Source organism: Gilbertella persicaria, assembly GCF_025201335.1.
Source record: "Gilbertella persicaria strain CBS 190.32 chromosome Unknown B0P05scaffold_14, whole genome shotgun sequence".
Taxonomy (NCBI): domain Eukaryota; kingdom Fungi; phylum Mucoromycota; class Mucoromycetes; order Mucorales; family Choanephoraceae; genus Gilbertella; species Gilbertella persicaria.
Genome location: NW_026251975.1, coordinates 118,683 through 137,822, shown reverse-complemented (window position 1 = coordinate 137,822; position 19,140 = coordinate 118,683). Strand labels below are relative to the sequence as shown.

At 37.3% G+C, this 19,140-nt stretch overlaps 3 protein-coding genes across 3 annotated transcripts; 2 read left to right on the top strand and 1 right to left on the bottom strand.

Annotated features, from left to right (window-relative positions):
• Positions 1 to 743: 743 nt before the first annotated feature.
• Positions 744 to 2,438, top strand: B0P05DRAFT_507873 (mate-domain-containing protein). Its single transcript, XM_051575558.1, has 2 exons — positions 744 to 1,236; positions 1,284 to 2,438. Exons 1-2 carry the CDS (start codon positions 750 to 752, stop codon positions 2,252 to 2,254), a joined length of 1,458 nt encoding a protein of 485 aa, XP_051436045.1. The 5' UTR covers positions 744 to 749; the 3' UTR covers positions 2,255 to 2,438.
• Positions 2,439 to 2,629: 191 nt separating this feature from the next.
• On the top strand, positions 2,630 to 5,318 carry B0P05DRAFT_536652 (uncharacterized protein). Its single transcript, XM_051577603.1, has one exon. The coding sequence runs from the start codon at positions 3,004 to 3,006 to the stop codon at positions 5,299 to 5,301; it is 2,298 nt and encodes a 765-aa protein (XP_051436044.1). The 5' UTR covers positions 2,630 to 3,003; the 3' UTR covers positions 5,302 to 5,318.
• On the bottom strand, positions 5,319 to 9,040 carry B0P05DRAFT_536648 (SAC3/GANP/Nin1/mts3/eIF-3 p25 family-domain-containing protein). Its single transcript, XM_051577602.1, has 9 exons — positions 8,661 to 9,040; positions 8,470 to 8,628; positions 8,000 to 8,290; positions 7,708 to 7,951; positions 7,094 to 7,663; positions 6,107 to 7,047; positions 5,717 to 6,057; positions 5,537 to 5,675; positions 5,319 to 5,486 (listed from the first exon to the last, which is right to left on the bottom strand). The coding sequence occupies exons 1-9, from the start codon at positions 8,697 to 8,699 to the stop codon at positions 5,340 to 5,342; spliced, it is 2,871 nt and encodes a 956-aa protein (XP_051436043.1). The 5' UTR covers positions 8,700 to 9,040; the 3' UTR covers positions 5,319 to 5,339.
• Between the last annotated feature and the right edge of the window lie 10,100 nt (positions 9,041 to 19,140).

The window sequence follows — 19,140 nt, the reverse complement described above, 5'->3', positions numbered from 1 at the left end:
CTTTCAGTTTGCAGACATGAATGTTAGATATCATATGAAATTTGTTGGTTCAAGAATTGACTTGATTTCATGGATAGCTGTTTATATCTGGAGTTTAGGAGAATTGGCTAAAGAACACATAATTTACTCTCAAGGATTTGTATATACTGAAGAAGTTTTTCAATGAGTTATTGATTGCATAGACAAATGTCTGTCACCATGCTCTACTTACTGATTATAAAACAAAAATGAGGATCTATCAGCGATACGGATGAGCAAGCAATTTTGGTGTATGAAGCCTTATTATATAGAAATATCAGTAATTCAAGGCAAACTGGAGAGATTTTGTAGAAGAGTGACATCTTTTAAGTGTCTATGTGTTGAAAAGATGATCAAAAGCTTTCATGAGATGAAACTCTTATTCAGTAATCGTTGTTAGAAATAAAATGTGTTGTCTCAAAAAGATGCTTGTTTGCTTCTTCGCAAGATACCAAGATGCTTTATACGCTCCTGATTGACTTGTTCCTCCAAGATAACCAATCGGAACATAATTGATAACTTGTAGTTAATTGCTGAAAGTGAACTCTTTTTTGATTCAATGCACAGAGTCACCAAATTTGAAGCCAAGCTAACCAATGACGAGGAAGACCAGAAGAAAACTAGCTTTTAATTATCAAGATAACTGCGTCAATTGTGTCACGCTGAAAATATTTTTTTTTTAAATCGTCAGTCAAAAAAATATCTCTTTTCCTTTCCTTTTAATTGCGACAATGTCAAATAAACAAATATACCATCAAGACAGTGATAGCAGCAGCAGTTTTTCCTCAACATTAACTGAATCCACACCTCTTATCGGACACAAGGATGTAGACCATACAACTGTTCGACAAGAACTAAAATGGTTATTGACCAACAGTTTGCCTATTATCGGAACATACTTTTTACAAAATTCATTCCAATTAGCTTCTATATTTACTCTGGGTCATTTGGGTCAAGTAGAATTAGGTGCTTCTGCTTTGGCATCCATGTTTGTTAATGTATCTGCATGGTCTATATCATATGGCATCACTTCAGCACTTGATACACTATGTTCTCAAGCATGGACAGGATCAAAGGATAAAACAGTGATTGGTGTTCATTTACAAAGAGCTTATCTTGTATTGCTTTTATTGTATATACCAATTGCTTGTGTCTGGTGGAATGCAACACCTATTATGCTATCATTTAATCAAGAACCTGATGTAGCTAATTTTGCAGGTAAGAGTTTTTTTTTTAAAAAAAAATTGTTCATCTAATTATGATAGGTCTGTTCTTAAAATACCTTTTGCCAGGTGCACCTGCCTATATGGCGTTTGAGGCCACAAAACGATACCTGCAAGCACAAGGAATCATGCATGCTTCCACTCTCTCTATGCTTGTCACTGCTCCCATCAACCTTGTCTTGAACTACATGTTTGTTTATACACTCAATCTCGGTTTTATTGGCGCACCACTAGCCACCAGCCTCAGCTACTGGCTCATGTTTTTGCTTTTGTTGGCCTACATCAAGCATGTCAAGGGTAGCGAGGGCTGGAGTGGATGGTCGCAACAATGTTTGACAGGATGGTGGCCATTTCTTAAATTAGCTAGTAGTGGTATTGTGATCATATGTGCTGAATGGGCTGCTTTTGAAATGTCTTCATTAGCCGCCAGTTATTTGGGCACTACAGATTTGGCAGCACAAAGCATTCTGTTGACACTAAGTTCAGCAACGTACACTGTGCCTATGGGCATTGCAGTGGCAGCAACAAACCGAGTGGGCAATTGTTTAGGTGGCGGATTTGCGTATAGAGCACGCACGGCATCTAAGAGTGCTATTTTGTTTTCAATCTTGTTTGCTCTTGTGAACTCGGCCTTCTTTTTGCTGACACGCCATCAGATTGGGTACTTGTTTACTTCTGAACCCAAAGTGGTCATCATGGTAGCTCATGTATTACCTTTGTGTGCGATCTTCCAAGTGACGGATGGGATTGCTTCTGTTGGAGGAGGTGTTATTCGTGGACTGGGTAGACAGAGTGTGGCTGCAATGATCAATTTAATTGCTTATTATGTGATTGCCTTGCCTATTGGGTTCTATTTGACCTTCAGAGCCTTGTGGGCACTCACCGGTCTCTGGACGGGTCTGTCGATTGCATTGTTTTTGGTGGCAGCTGGTGAAGTCATGTTTCTGTACAAGGTGGATTGGTTCTTAGAAATGAAAAAAGCTCAACAACGGTGTATCAACCATCATGAATGAATGAATGAATGAATGCCTATGTGTGTGTGTGTGTGTAATTATATCTCTTTTGTACAGTGGTCAATAGATGGACCTCAAAGATGCAAGACTGTATGCTATACATCATTTTGTATGCTCTCTGGATTCACTTTGTTTGTAATATAATAATAATAATAAAAAGGCTTGATTTTGTTGCCCCCCCCCCTCCCTCCCTCCTCCTCCTCCTCCTCCGCCTCCTTTCTTTCTGTCAAATACGGATGTATCAGCTCAATCCAGCCAGAAATAAGCTCAAACAACGCATTTGTAGTGAAAACAAAAGCAAATACGGCATGAAAAATCCCTTCTGTCTCCTTTGATGTTACATGTAACTCCTTTCATGTTCATTTTAGCCACGCGGTTCTTTGTTGTGCAACCTCAGCAGTTTTTTTTATATATATTTTTTTACTTAATTGTTACAAAAAGTATATTTTTTAATTACTCTTTTATTATTTTCTTAGAAAGAGAAAAGAAAAGAAAACAAACTAATATTTTGAACGAAACAGTTACTTTAGTAATTTTTCTCTCCTGTTTTACTCAAGGTACCGTAAATAAAAAGACATCTTTTTGTATATGTATGTGTTGTGTTTTACTTTGTTGTTGAACTCCCTTTTCTCTCTTTTTTTTTCTTTTTATATATATATTTTTTAATTAGTAGGTTTTATTTCTTTTTCTTTCGCCTGTGTCCTTTTCTTTCTTTTTCTCTCTTTTCTTGTTCATAGTTTACGATCACCATGGCAACATCAGAAAACCATTTAAGTTTAATCCCTCTCCCGGAAAAGGAAATTGAGGATTTACTCTGCTTACACCACACAATTTCATCTGTGGATTTACACTCACTATTTCATACAATCACTGCACAAATAGGGTATTGGCTAGAACAAGTCCATTTATCTGTATTTACACTAGAACAACATGTACAACAAGAAGAAGACTATGATATGAATCAGCTGAACAGCATTAACCAAGCCATGATACGAATGGATCCCATCATTACACTCTTGTCCGGTGATGTTGCCGAAATCATGTACGAAAGAGAACAACAGATGAAGATCACTAAAATACAGTCAGAATGGTCAAGTCTATACCATTTTGTGACTTCAGTCAAAAGCCAAGTGATGGCACACCAAAATCTAAAGCAATTATCAGAATCCATAGAACAATTACTGTTGGACATAGACGATGTCTCTTTGATGATGTTTGAGTTCCAGGAAAAGAAACACAAGTCAGTGGTAGCAGAAGACTTGTTTAGTCCGGGACAACCTTGGGCTCAAAGCAACAACAAAGATGACCAGGCAATGCAAGAGATTGATACTGCTTTTGATCCTTTATTAAATCGTATGGAACAAATCTATACCCGAGTCTCGTCAACACAACAACAACTGGATCCCACTCTATTACGTCGATTTGAGAAAGCCAAAGAAAAATGGGAGAATTTACAGGGAGAAAGAGATGATCTTAGGCAGGAACATAAAGAAGATCGATGGTTGACTGTCTTTAGACGAGTAGCAGATCAAGTCGATGTCATGATTGATGGATTAGACCGAAGCGTAGTTCAATGCTATTCACTTATTCATCAGACAAGAGACTGGCAACAACAAGCCTTGGAATTCAAATCTTCTAAACAACAATTGCTTAAATCCTTCAACTACCATCATACCAATGTGCAACCCTTGCCTGTCGATAAAGAAAAGTTTCGATCCGCAGAGAAAAGCTTTGAAGCCAAGTACAAATACTATACGCCAAGTATTGATAGAATGCTAGGTATGTTGGGCAATGGTATCTCGGCCCGCGCATCACGCGATAACAGCACATTTCAGCGTCATGAGTCAATGCTTCAACGATGGCATCACTTGAAAGAAGCCATGGATGAATTACGCATGCGGGGTTTAGTAGAAGCAGAACGTATTATTTTATCAGCCACGACTTCATCCAATTCATCCACAACCTCCACCAGTTATCCTTCCACAGCAAACACAAGCCCTTCTTCATTAGGCAGTGGGTGGCGCCAAATTCGTTATCGCACACCCGAGCCATCATCACACGATTATGCAAAGAGTAAATACGACGAAATTAGGACTAGAAGTGCTACACCAAATAGTGCATATCACAAACTGGGCCAGGTATCGCCTCGACAGACAAAATACACACAAGAATACACACAATCTTCATTGCGAGGCAGTTTATCAGATTCAAGTTCAGTGGATTCCACACCACGTACAAGGCAGACAAAGACACCAAGACCTACACGCCAAGGATCCTCCACGACTTATCAAGAAGACTTTTATGATGAAGATGAACGCCATTACGGCGTAGATATCATGAAACCTCGTCGGCCTCCTTCTGCAGACAAAAAACGAACCAATTCACGGTCCAAGACGCCTAATCCGCCAACAATCAATCATAAATCTCCCAGTCTAAGGTCCAAGAGTAGCATGGGCGATTTGTTAACCCACCGAACAGTGTCTCCTTCTTTCAGTCGAAGGTCAGTTACCCCTTCTTTGATACCAAGACCCAAGACACCCAAAGAAGAAGCACCACAACCTCGTCCTAAGTCCCAAATGATGCGTCAACAAAAACCTCCTTTACCTCCTGTGCCAAAACATGCTGTACCTAGACTTACTAAAAAACCAAGCATGATGCAAGTATCTGTCAAAGCATCGGATTGCAAATATCGACCTGATCCCCGAGATCCATTGGACGCTGAAGTGGCGCATATTGTCAATGCGAGTCCTATTCCTATCCAATGTCAAAAGAGTGATCAACCAGGCAAGTATTACTTTGGTAATGAGCTCAGTATATCGTCTATGGGAGGCAGAAAACTGTATACGTGTAAACTGATGACATATGGCGATCGACGAGGTGGACAGTTTAAAAGTAATAAAGTTTTGATCCGTGTGGGTGGTGGTTGGCAAGATTTAGAATTCTTCTTGTTGGAACATAGTTCTCTCATGGCCAGTGATGTGGTAGTAAGGTCTTTTACACCTACAAAAACTGTAGTTGCTGCTGGCGGTGGAGGTTGGCGAAATTGAATTGATTATAATAAAGGATTTATTTTTATTTATATTTTTTACATGTCAAAGCGATTGGTAATAGTATTATTGCTTAGCCAATTCAGTTCATCTTGGAAGCGTTCAACAATCGTTAGTTTGTTCATAATAAGGATGTGGTAATCACTGACTGTTCTATTCGAATTCAGTCCCAATGAAAGAGGTATCTTTTAAATCAGAGTGAATAAGAAATACATGTTTAGAATGGCTAACTTACATTTGATAAAGTGCTTTCAAGACAGGAAGCATCAGGGAAGTAAGTAAACAAGAAAGGCACTCTTTTTCCAGGAAAGTATTTTTCCAAATCATTTGATAGTTTATCAAGGCGTTTTTTGTTTTCATTCCAGTAGAATTGTCTAACATATTAGTGAATGAAACAACAAATGCTCTAATTTACCTTTGTTGCTGTGTTTGTTCTCTTGGTGCTTCAGGCAAAGAAAAGATAACAGCACCAGTTTCATCTACCCATTGACTAGGGAGATCCAGTTGAGGAGTTACCATACGGGTAACAATGTCAAATGCTTGATATCTTTGTTTTCGACTGTTGAATTCTGTATCAAGACCAAGTTTATGCGAAAACCAAACAGAAGAATCAAGGTGTATATCTGCAACATTGATTATCAGTTGCCATGTAGGTTTAGAAGATATGATAGGCATCTTATTTTGAATTCGAGGGTATATAGAGGAAATAGCAAAGTCTTGAGTTTCCCAGATAGTTGTTTGAACATCTTCTGAAATCTAGTGAGGTATAAGTAAAACACAGAAGAGGGAAAATGGTTCAATTTACCTTGACATTTTCCAGAGCAAATGCTTCTGCTTGCAAGCTTTGAGCTACACGCATTCGAATACCTTCTGGTGTGGAATGTATAGGTCTTGCTGTCTGAACAGGTGTATTTATGTAAGGGTTGCTACCATTAATGCAAGCGTTGAAATGCCACATACGATGGCGTTTTAATGCATTTGCGTTACGCTTCTCGATACGCTGACGAACACGGTGAACCCATGGTTGAGTATGATGTTGAATGAAGCGTTGCGTCTTTTGACTCTTTTTAGCTCTTTCAAATGCTGTATCCATAATTGCTTTTTCCATCAATTCATTCAACCAACGATTGCATAATTGAGATTTGACAACTTGACGATGCATAGCAGCTACTTGTTGATCTCGCTGTTCACGACGCAATTGTTCTAATTTAGCCTTTTCCGCAGCAATCTGTTGCTCTCTCCGTATACGTTCTTGTTCAGCTTCTTGGCGTTGGCGCTCTTGTTCTTCTTCTAGTTGACGTCGCCTGGCTTCTTCTTCTTTTTGTTTCTGTTCTGCTTCTTTTCGTTTACGCTCTTCTTCTTGTTTCTTTTGTGCCATTAAGGCGTCCAGTTTCTTTCGTTGTGCAGCTGCAGCTTCTTCAGCAGCATTCACTTTGCCTTCCAATTGCTCCAATTCACGCTGCTTATCTTGTTGTTGTTTAGAGTACACCAAATCTTTTTTTTTAAATTGAGCCGGTTCACCTGTAAGTTCAGAATAGGTAAAACTAGCTGAAACAGGTGCTTTCGGTTTGAATACATTGGTGATAGAGATAGGTTGATGGACATTGGGTTGAGAAGTGAATGGTATGGGTTGATGGCGTTCGAAATGGGTTTGCTCTCCATAAATAATACTTTGGAAGCTTTGTCCATTCTTCTTGGGTTCAACAAGTTGTATGGACTTCTTTTGAGATGGATTTGAGAGTGGTTCTATATCATGTTAACATAAAGACATAGCCACTCAAAAGAGACTTACCAACAAAGATAGGTGTCTTGGTACGATAATGTTTCTGGCCAAAACAAATGGTAGGTTCATCTAGTGACATGTCCAGAGGAATACCATACAGAGCAACTTCATTCAAAAGATGCTTGAGTGAGTCATAAGCAAGTACTTGTCGAACATGTTCAGCTTCAACACCACCAGCCTTCATCATATAAGACACATTCATGGCTTTCAATGCACCTTTTCTGATATCAGCAAAATGACATTCCAGCATACAGGCCATTAAGAAAGGTGTACCAGGATCAGCAATCAGTTTAAAGAACTTGGAATAAAAGTTCTGTGATGCTTCTACATTCTCTGGCTTATTACGTCTTGAACTGGTTTCCATGATTTCGTTGTTTCTTTGAGCCAAGCCAAAGAATTCAATAGCGCGTGTCATGTAAGGGTGTCGAAAGATATGTACAGGCAATGTTTGTGCTTGACGTACAACATCTTGATCACGGATATGACTGAGCATATGATAAGCACGAAATTCAGGTTCATTTTCAGTTTCAATGCCTTCTTCGCGTAGATCGTCATAAAATTCCATTAAACTAAGAAGAACTACAGAATTATATGAGTAAATCAAGAAGCAAGTCCGCATTTACCTTTGCGCAATTGCTCTGTTTCTTGCTGTTCACTGAATTTTGATTCATCAAGTTCACACATTTCATGGAGACATAAGATATGGAAACGAGCAATGCGTTCATGTACTTGAACAGCAGTAACATCTCGAATATTTTGCAAAGTGAAATCTTGACGTATAGATCTTGTTCTGTCACGAATAAAAGCATGACATTTCTCCAAAGGTTGTTGTGCCAACACCTCATCAATCAGATAGTTCAAAGTAGACTACAAGAGAACATTAGATATATGTGTATATAGACATTGCTAACTTACCACAAGAGATCGAGGTGTTCTAACATCAGAGGGTAAGGGTTGTTCATTACCAGCAGCAGACCTTCTATAGGCTTTAACTACTCTATTCTTGTCTGCATTACCAAACGTATCCATTTCAAGGGCATCCAGACCATTCTGAATTTCTCTTTCGAGAATTTCAAAATCAGGACATTTAGCTTCACAAGTACCACGGAAATCAATAGCATCTTCCAGTCTAACAGGAGCATTTGGATCAGGAATAAGACCATCTTCAATAGCTTGTTGTCGTTCAGCCACACGATTCTTTTTCATCTATTCAAACAATATTAATAAAAAAAAATGAAAGGGTGAGTAAAGATCTGTGATAGATAGTAAATCATGATTAAAAGTTATACTGATGACATTGTTTGATGTATAATTCATTCGTTTGTCGTAAGCCAAAACCATCATCGAAGTATATCTCTTGTTCCAATTAAAAAAATAGTACTAACTCTGTCATAATCAGCACTTTTGCTAGTTGATCCAAACCGCTGCGCTCTATCTGCAGCTGTCACACGCGACTGTTTGTCTGTGTCGTCTACCAACATGGGGCTGGCCTTCTTGGGTTGGAATGATTTCTTTTTAGTAGGCGTAATAAAGCTAAAAGTAGGCTTTGGTGTGTGATTTTTTTCTTGAGGTTGACCAAAAGAAGATTGGCCAAGAGCTTCATTGAGAGAAGCATCAAAGTGATTGCTGTTGTTGTTATTGCGGCCACGCCCACGTTGCTTGGTGTTTGGGTTACGAAACATAGACTGTTGCTGATGGTGTTGTTGAGGCTGTTGTTGTTGTTGTTGTTGTTGTTGTTGCTGAAAAGGTTGACGTTGTTGAAAACCCTGCAGCTGAAAGCTTTGAGGTTGAAAGCTTTGAGGTTGAAAGCCTTGTGGTTGAAAACCTTGCGCTTGAAAACCTTGCTGTTGTTGATTAAAAGCGTCGTGTGAGACAGCACTAAATACACTGCCTCTTCCACGTCCACGCTGATTAAACACCATAATATGATAAAAAGTAAAGAGGAAGAAAAGAAGAGCGAGAAGGTTTATTGATAGCGATGATCATCTCATTCGAAACTGGCGCCAGTGACGTGCAGTGAAAATGCTAGGTGCGGACCGAGACAGATTAATGGCACGTGACTTTTTGGCACTTTAAAACTCCATAATTAGATGAAATATATAATTTACAGAAACAAAATTTTTAGGATTTTTTGCTTCCTTGATGCTCGTTTCGCGAGCAAATTGCTGCTCCTGAAGATCGTATCTTCGAAGCGGCGATTAGACCAGTAAAAGATTTCAAATGATGATAAAGTCAGCCATATTTGACGAAATAGATAGGGACATTGGCGAAGTACAAAAGTGCATATGCCATACCGGTATCTTCTGACGAAGTCTTTTTTCTTTTGGTGTAACCAAACATTAATAGTACTCTAGCAAAATAAGGATATAAAGCAATTAGATAAATTCACAGCGATTTTGTAAAGAATTGTGATAAGTTACCCAAGTCAAAATATTTTTTTTAAAGATTTTATTATAGCTCCGCAATTCATACGGAATTATATTATGTAATTATGCTGCAAATGAACTAGATAGGATGATATGAAAGGTATGCCACTGCTATAAGTGGAAAAAAAATTAAGAGAAGAATTACAGTCTTGTGTGTACTTGCTTTTCATCTGCAAGCAGCTGTAAAGCAGTACGTGTTTGTTGTAGAGTGGAGTAGGCATCAAGAGACGTTGTCAAAAATCAATCTCCAGTGTGCTTTCCAGACTTGCGAGAGGGCGGTAATGATAATGTCAGCAACGGTTAAGTGTTTCTTTCGTGAACAATCTATTCTGGAGAAGTTTAGTGTAACAAGTGCCTGAATAATATATCTTCGACAGTGGTCGTAGGCCAAAGAAATTCGAAAATGAGATTGTTGCAGAAAAACTTCTTTGGCGGACACTAGAAAAGGAGATGTTGTTTCATTTTCAAGATGAATAGTGCAAATTGGACAAAGAGGCGAGGGGAACGTATCAAGAATTATAGAGTGAAGAAATTGTCTTGTGGGTAGCTTGGAAACAAGGAATCGGTACAGCATATTACGAGCAACTGGCAGCAGAGGCCAACTCCAAAAATCGACCCAAAAGACACTAAATATAACTTATAACTTGTAAGCGCTCTGGGGCAGATGTAGCACTCTGGCAAGTTAACTGAAATTCCTTTGTCGATACCCTGATGATTGGTTCAGTCAGAGTCGCAAATTGGAAGGAGTTTACAAATGGAACAAAAGATAATAATGGTGCTGATAGTGCAGTAGGCAATACCTCTGCAGTAGGAGGTTGGCAGTGTTTGACAAAGAAAGGGAAGAATTGGTACTTGTTATTTTCTAGCCCTCGGATGATCTGAAGATAGAATTTTTTGAGCTCTTGCGAAATATGATCTGGATGTTTCCAATGGATTGACTGAAGATCTTGGCTGAACAATATAAATGCTTGAACTGGAACGAATTGAATCCTTTTAGGTAATGAAGGAATTCGTGGTCTTAAAGATTGTAAAACGGCCTTCATCGGTAACCTAAGACATGCTTGGTGAGATAGCGTCATCTGGCCAAAATCTCGAGGCAAGCGATCTACTGCGGCATATAACAGATCGATTGTTGAAATACGTTTACCGCACCCAAAGTGAGAAGTTCTAGTGTGCCTAGCCAAAGGAAAGAGCAAAGGAATAGCTACCTCATAATAGCCAGAAATATTTTGAATGTGCCTTGCGAGTATACGATACCAGTGTGCATTAGTAGAATGATTCAACAGAGGGAAGACTCAGCAACTACAAAGCGCATCTCTGCAATAACGTATCAAGAACTCCCAGACCACCATCTTCTTTCGGCAGAATCCAAGTCGACCAAGCAATTTTTGGAAAGATCTTGAAGTTTAAGAACTGTTGTGCTAAAGACCGTATTCGGAGAATCTCAGTCTTCATGAACGGTGTTACACGAAGAAGATACCAACATTTGGATAATATCAAGGTGTTAACCACCGTGGCACGGCCTAACGCTGACAAGGAACGGGCAGAGTGTATCGAGCAGGCATTTTTTATCTTTGCCAGTAAGGTCTCAAAATAGTTTTGTCTTTGTGCAACTGATTGGATCAGTGGAAAGCCTAAGTAAACGATAGGTTGTGCATCAACAGAAGACTGAATATGTTGTATCTGTAGGGGTAGCAGGTACCTATGCCAAAACGACCAGGAGTTTGTACCAGATAAAGATAGAGCCTCAATCTTGTTAAAGTTGATTTTTGCATTTGATGCACTACAATACGTTGCCATATGTCGTTGTAGTATTGCTAGATCATTCGGATCATGTACAAATACTAAAGCATCATCTGCATAGCAAAGAATTTTAGTCGCTATAGGAGCAGGAAGGGAAGAGTCAGGTCTTGGTGTTTGCAGTCGAAACTGATACCCTTTAAACCCAACATCTTGTATAATCGAGCGTAGAAATAGGTCAAATGTCAAGTTATACAAAACTGGTGATAGTGGATCACTTTGTTTTAATCCTCTTCGTTTCTTGATTTTTTTTTTTTGTGAAGAACCCATTAACGTTAATTTTGATCTCGTTTTTTGAGAGCAATTTGTGTATTGTATCAGCAATCACTTTCGGGAAACCATAGCCTATCAGCGCTCTTTTAAGGAATGTAAGATGTACCCGATCCTATGCCTTCTCTTGATCCAGTAAAAGCGCTAAATCGTGGTCACTACTTCCGCCCTGTCTCGTATCTTGCTGTACTCTGGCTTGTGCGTCTTCGATTATAGTCTGGACTATTACTTCATTTTCTGCGATAAATCGTCCTGGTATAAAGCCAAGTTGGAATTGGGAAATCAATTGTGGAGCAATCATCATTATACGCCGGTTTAGTATCCTTGTAAAGATCTTATAGTCCGTGTTAGTCAGTGTAATCGGTCTATAGTTCTTCATATCGGATACATTGTCTTTCTTGGGTAGTAACACCATCAATGATTCATTCCATGACATTGGAAGACTACCAGCTAAACTATCATTCTACACATCCGTTATCAATGAATGAAGACTTGGGTGTTTCATGATAAGATTCAAGATTTCATATGGAATACCATCTGTGCCAGGGCTACTTTGTCTTGGAGTTCGTTTGAATTCTTCAAATATTTCATTCATAGAGATACTCAACATCATAGTGTCTCTTTGACTGTCATTCAATTTCACACTGTCAGGAATTTTAGCAATCAGTCTGTTCATAGCATGGTAGTTAGGAAGATCCGGAGTATATAAGTCAGAATAGAATTGTTGTACTATTCTCTCTTTAGTCTCTTGATCTCCACAAAGTTCACCACTGACAGAATTTCGTAGATTGCCTACCGATTTTGATGTGTTCGTACTTTGATCAACCTGTTTAGAAAGCCTGGAGACTTCTCGCCTTTTTCACTCCAGTTTTTTCCTGCTCTCTGAGCGTCTATTTCCGCAGCTTCTTCTTGCAATGCTCCCAATTGTTTTTCTACTATGGGTGATGTCCAATCCACTATACCACGATGTTTCTTATTTCGAAGGATTTTGTTACGTCTCCGTTGTAGCCGTTTTATCTGTTTATTTCTCCAATTGACTGTCTCCAATTGAAATGACTTGGTAGACAGTTTGACTTCAGCTTTAATCCAGTCCCAATTTCTCTGAGCAGTGTAATGTTTTCTCTGATTCTGGAGTTGCAGAACTAGTGTATCCAAGAAAGCAGCTAATTGTTGTCTAAAATCTTTCTTTTTCGACAGCTTAGGATTTGCCTTCCATGCTCCTGGCCCTCTAGTACTTTCTTTGCTCAAGTTAAAGTTAACTGCTAGTAGAGCATGATCTGTCCAAGTACAAGAAATAAACATTTGTTCCACGCTCTCTATATTAGCCTGCAATCTATGGTAGCAATATACGTAATCAATGATAGAAGACGCATTTGAACCTTGCCATGTTATCTGTTTGTCATTGAAAAAGCAATCATAAAACGAAGTCTGCAGCAAATCTATCCATTCTGCCGGTGGACCATAGACAGATCCATCCAAAGTTCGTTTTTCTATACTATAGTTGAAATCTCCAAGAATGATAGTGTTGTATAATTCGCTGGTCAAATATAATTGTACCATTACATCTTCCATCATGTTGTTGAAAAACGTTGCTTTAATCCGAGCGCTTTGAGTTGCTGGAGCATATATATTTAAAATAGAAAGAGTAGGAGGGACTAGAAGAATTACTCGTATTCTCTTCTACTAGGTATACAGCCGCTAGAATGTATCTTCTCGCCACATCCGTGCATACTAACTTGAGCATATATTGAGATTGAGTGAGACAACTCCACAATGTTAAGTCCATAAAGGAGTTCGTCTGAAACTGTATATTTAGTTGATTCATATTTGAGCATTATCGGCATGTGTTTTTGGAAAGCGATAATGTCAAGTCTAAGGAGCGAAGATATCGAATAAAAGTTTTTGTTGAGAGAGATTGGAGGTTTTTCGTAGGCTGCGACAGTTGAGTGTCGCAACTCTTATTTTACATGTATTGGACATATTTAATTGATATTGTAGTGTGTTTAGAGTTGGTCGCTAAGACCACCTTGTCCTAGTTCCATAGTCGGAACTGAATTCATAAAGGCTAATTGTGCTTCTGTGAATTGATGCCTGCATTGCTAGTTGTTCTAGCTGCTCCCAGCTCTAGATACTGGTTGCTCGTTCTCTAGCATCCGTATCTGTTCGCTTGTCAAAATCAAACGTTGTTGTTTCAAGAATTGGATCTACTCAAAGTTCCAATTCATTGCGTTTCAGTAGGACGGTCCTGACTAATCTCATCTCCTGCCTTTTGTCCACAGAAACGCTCGTATTTGCTTAGAGTCTCTGATGCTGTAATACGGAGAGAAGGAGAAGGAGAAGGAGTCTCTTGAGCAGCCTTTGGCTTCTCGGGTTCAGAGGTCTCAATATCCATGTTATCCTCTTCTTCCTCTTTTCCTCAACAATGATAGGAGTGACTTCCTTAGGTTTTGCAGTATTTATCGGCGTCTTACGGACCTTAGAAACAATGGTTTTGGCCTTTCTGTTAGGAGCCGTAATCGTCTCAATTGTATTATTATGAGGACATTGTCTCATCATATGACCTTTCTCATTACAATTAAAGCACTTCATGTAGTTTTCTCAAGTCAGGACAGTCTGCACGACAATGATTAGAAGCTTGACAGAGTCTACAGAAGTCTGGCATATTTTCCTATTGAAGTAATACTCGGCGAATCTTCCCATCATCGTCCATTCAAGGAACGACCCGTTGAAGCGGTTCAAAAGGAGGGTCATTGGCGTTGGCTGGGGTAAGGTTCAATGTCGCATAGCCTTGCCAGTAAAACAGCCATGACTTCTATTAATCCCAAGATCCAACACTCGACCATAATCGGACAAGCAATTTTCCATATCCTTCCTCAATCGTTGAGGGGCCTTTAGAGGAAGTCTATCCAATTTGAGGCGCACAATCTCTGCGTTGGCAGGTAAACTAGGGAAGCCTTTAACGAAGGTTCCATCCTCCAAACGGATGTACGTGTTCAAAATGGCCTTATATCCGAGTGAATCTTTTGTCCATGCAGTTTCAATAAATGAACGATTAAGATATCTGCGGGTAGAAGGGAGTCTACCGCAGTAGTCGTCGCAACCAGTTTCTTCATCAGCATCTTTATTGAAGGCTTGGACTGCCTTTCGCAACATATGAGCATCTTTGATGTCAGTGATTTCATGAGTATAGAGTTTTTCTCGATGCCTTTCAAGTACTGTTTGATGAATTCGACTGTTGGTTCATTGGACGATGAAGGGCCTTCATCTGTATCCTCGATTGCTGCAGTTGGACTGGGGTGAGGATAGTAGGTCGGAAGGAGTGAGTGATACGTGCTTGTCCAGAAACAACTTTCGCCAAGAGAAGGGTGAGTTTTAGGTGCTGTCTTCTTGCCTGTAATAGAGGCAGAAAATGCTAAGGCATGGATCTGATTATTACGTGAAAGAACCATGGGGACTTCTCATGAATGTGATGGATTTACAAAAAAATATATATGTGTTTTAGATTCTGATAACATTTATGCCGAAATTACAAGTATGCCATTTGTGTACATAGAAAAATATTTCTCAGAAGAAAAAATAAAAACCACTGCTTTAAGATAAATCAAGAATATTTTTTGTAGTGAAAAAAAAAAAAAATAGAAAAAGAAAGAATTTTCTAATTTTCTGCTTGAAATCTAAAAAAAAAGCTTGTTTTTCAATTTTTCAGTTTTAAATAAATAAACGAGTCTACCAGATAATGATCTTACTGCTTTATTCTAGAAGATAGATTACTGGCTGGTAGACTCGTTTTTTATTTTTAAACAGAAAAATTAAAAAGACAAGCTTTTTTTTAAAACTTTAAGCAGAGAAATAAGAAATTCCTTTCTTTTTTATTTTTCGTCATTGCAGAAAATATTTTTGATTTATTTTAAAGTAGTGGTTTTTATTATTTTTCAAAAAACATTTTTTTGAGTACGAAAATGGCATACTTGTAATTTCGGCATACCTGTTAGTATTTCTATTATTTTTGAAATGCTTTTTTTTTGTAAGTCTATCATAATGATCATAAAGGCCTGAGGCACACAATTCTTCCCATAGTTTTTTTTCATTGCTCTAGCTACTTTTTTTTTTTTAGAGATATAAGTGCCTACATTGTGGTGTATGGTTGCAATGGTTGCTATGGTTGCTATGATGCTATGATGCTATGATTGCTATACTCTATTTGGCTTCGGGCTCACAAGTCAACTACACCCTTCTCTTGGATAAATTTTAGCAGACTCTAATCAAGCAAGCGTCAGATGAAAATTTAATTTATAAAGCAACTGTCAGCCGTCGACGACGTCTTCACTTCCCAAATGACAACTCCAGTAATTTGAACTCGTTCTTGAATCCTTTTGATTATCAATTTTTTGACCAGATTTAACCTTACAGAATGAACACAATAACCATAGACGCCATAGACGCCATAGCAACCGCCATAACAACCACCATAGGGATCATAGTAACCATAAACAACAGTATAAGCGTTTACATTTCTCCATTAGTGAAATAAACCTTCCGTATTCGAATAAAGATTTGGTCAAAATTTTCCATCTCCAAATGCATAATTCTTCCACTTTTGATGAAAAACTTTTTCTATCGCTTACGCTGTAGCAATATCTCTACAAAAAAGTAGCTAATGTGATAAACACTACAATTAAAAAGACAAAATAAAGTCAATCAGAACCGAAAACGGCCAAAAGAAAGTTGTTCTTTATTACACTCTGTTGTTTCTCTCTATCTATATAAAATATAGCATCCCTTGAAGGAAATGAATATCTTTTCATGAATTCCATTGAATGTAATCGTTGGTGTCCTTAAGGATGAGGGGCGCATAAATCCCCTACTGTTTATTTTGTAGCGATAATTAGTCTGACGGTAAATAAAGAGACTGCATAATTTAGAGTACAGATTCACGGTTCAGTGTCAACTTCACTCCTGAATACTCCTGCAGCCCATTACGGTGCAAAGTCACTCTAAATCATAGTCATGTAGATAGCCGTGTATACAACAGCTAGAGCAATGAAAAAAAACTATGGGAAGAATTGTGTGCCTCAGGCCTTTATGATCATTATGATAGACTTACAAAAAAAAAGCATTTCAAAAATAATAGAAATACTAACAGGTATGCCGAAATTACAAGTATGCCATTTTCGTACTCAAAAAAATGTTTTTTGAAAAATAATAAAAACCACTACTTTAAAATAAATCAAAAATATTTTCTGCAATGACGAAAAATAAAAAAGAAAGGAATTTCTTATTTCTCTGCTTAAAGTTTTAAAAAAAAGCTTGTCTTTTTAATTTTTCTGTTTAAAAATAAAAAACGAGTCTACCAGCCAGTAATCTATCTTCTAGAATAAAGCAGTAAGATCATTATCTGGTAGACTCGTTTATTTATTTAAAACTGAAAAATTGAAAAACAAGCTTTTTTTTTAGATTTCAAGCAGAAAATTAGAAAATTCTTTCTTTTTCTATTTTTTTTTTTTTTCACTACAAAAAATATTCTTGATTTATCTTAAAGCAGTGGTTTTTATTTTTTCTTCTGAGAAATATTTTTCTATGTACACAAATGGCATACTTGTAATTTCGGCATAAATGTTATCAGAATCTAAAACACATATATATTTTTTTGTAAATCCATCACATTCATGAGAGGTTTTTAACATCTACGGCTATTAACGTAATTATTCATGGCTCTAGCTTTATTTTCTGTATATACATCACAAATTTTAATGGCTTCCTGACTTTCCATATCTTTGATCTATGTTGGCGTTGGCCATACACGCCTCATTGTTGATGAGTCACACAAGTAGTCCTAATTCATGAGAAGGGCAGCCCGACTGATCTAGTCAATTACTACTTAATTACTCGGATTACTACTTTCAAAGAAATGCTCAAAAAATGCATCAAGGGACTTCTCCAAGGCCAAACATCGCCCTTAGACACTGCTCAAGGTAGTTTTAGAGAATGCAAAAATGTTCTTGACCAAGCTCATAAAAACACTCAAGACTGTCCGCTCTGTACTTTATTGGAGTACCAAATGGACCTCTATAGGTTTGCTTTTATCCCAAATCACCTTTATGTAACGTGCTGTCACAAACAATCTACTCCTTCTAACATTCAATCAAATGTTTCCATTTCTCCTATAGTTATAAACCTACGCCCAGACACACCATTAGATCAACACTCTCCTTTCTATTCCTTTCTTGCCCTCTTAAGGTATTTTTAGCTTAGTATAGCAATTCTAATGAACTGACCGAGTCCGAGCAGTCAAAGGCCACATCGGGTCATGTGTTCAAAAGAATCTTTTCTATAAAGCTAATAAATCAACAGATTTTGAGTACGGATTTGACGAAATTAATACCAATGCGCAAGTATATTTTTGTCAACAGAAAAGCATTTCTGGAAAATAATTACTTGTAGATCAAAAACACACCCTTACCACAGCGTAAGTAATTGCATCTTTCTTCCATCGATGGAAGCGACCTTCTACATTTGAGTAAAAAGTTAGCTAAAATTTTCTATTTCTGCATTCAATGGAAGATTTCTTCCATCACTTATGCTATAGTACTTTTAGAAGAATCAGATTAAATAAAGAAATGAAAATGTTGTCAAAAACATTGATATAAAATTTGTATAAAATTTGTATAAAATTTGTATAAAATTTGTATAAAATTTGTAAAAAACTAAAAAAAAAAAAAAAAAAAAAAAAAAAAAAAAAAAAAAAAAAAAAAAAAAAAAAAAAAAATTCTGAAGTCCGTTGCTAAGGAGTAAACTAATTTCGAAAATCCAAAACACACACATTTTTTTTATTATTTTACTCATCCATGTTCATCTTTGCTATTTCTTGCTAGCTTATCAATGTCGAAATAAGAGCGAGCAAATTAAAATCAAACAAAGAATGCGGTTTATTGAGTCAAATATAGGCTCATTTATAGATAATTGCTTATATCAGGGTGCAGCATGATTTGTAGAGGCCTTTATTCCATACAGAAATCTTGAATAGTAAAAATTAATCCAGATAACTCACTGATTACTACTGTACAAGAATCTACATTAGATAAGCCAATCAATATACAAACAGCTCGGTGTAATTGACAGGTTGATATCTAATATTTCTATTTATTTTGAGGCATTTTATCAATAAGACAATGACTGCATAATTAGACGTACATCATTTATTGTCTATTGAAGTAATTGTATTAAACCATGCAAATGACATTATAGCTTTTGAACTGGTTGCATCTTAACTATAGATAAAGCGAGTGATTGAATCAGAGCTGTAAATATATGGTAATGTATAGCCATTTGAACCAGATTTAATGCATCATAAAATTTTCCAATAGTTTGACACTTTTATGAGCAAACATTCTTTTTATTTTTATTTAAGTGAAGTAAGTGTTTTTCTTTTATCAAGGTATTCTATTCAAATAAGCTACTTGATGGTACATATCTTATGCATATAATAAAGATCTTAGTCAAATAAACGTTCTAACAGTAAAAAAAAAAAAAAAAACGCGACAATTCATATAAATTTTGTTC

Excerpts from the sequence above, each read along its gene's own strand:
- B0P05DRAFT_507873 (XM_051575558.1), top strand. The coding sequence starts at position 750 with ATGTCAAATAAACAAATATACCATCAAGACAGTGATAGCAGCAGCAGT. Across the intron at positions 1,237-1,283 it reads TGATGTAGCTAATTTTGCAG|GTCTGTTCTTAAAATACCTT; the intron begins GTAAGAGTTTTT and ends TAATTATGATAG.
- B0P05DRAFT_536652 (XM_051577603.1), top strand. The coding sequence starts at position 3,004 with ATGGCAACATCAGAAAACCATTTAAGTTTAATCCCTCTCCCGGAAAAG.
- B0P05DRAFT_536648 (XM_051577602.1), bottom strand. The coding sequence starts at position 8,699 with ATGCTTCTCTCAATGAAGCTCTTGGCCAATCTTCTTTTG. Across the intron at positions 7,952-7,999 it reads GAACACCTCGATCTCTTGTG|TCTACTTTGAACTATCTGAT; the intron begins GTAAGTTAGCAA and ends GTTCTCTTGTAG. Across the intron at positions 7,048-7,093 it reads CAAGACACCTATCTTTGTTG|AACCACTCTCAAATCCATCT; the intron begins GTAAGTCTCTTT and ends AACATGATATAG.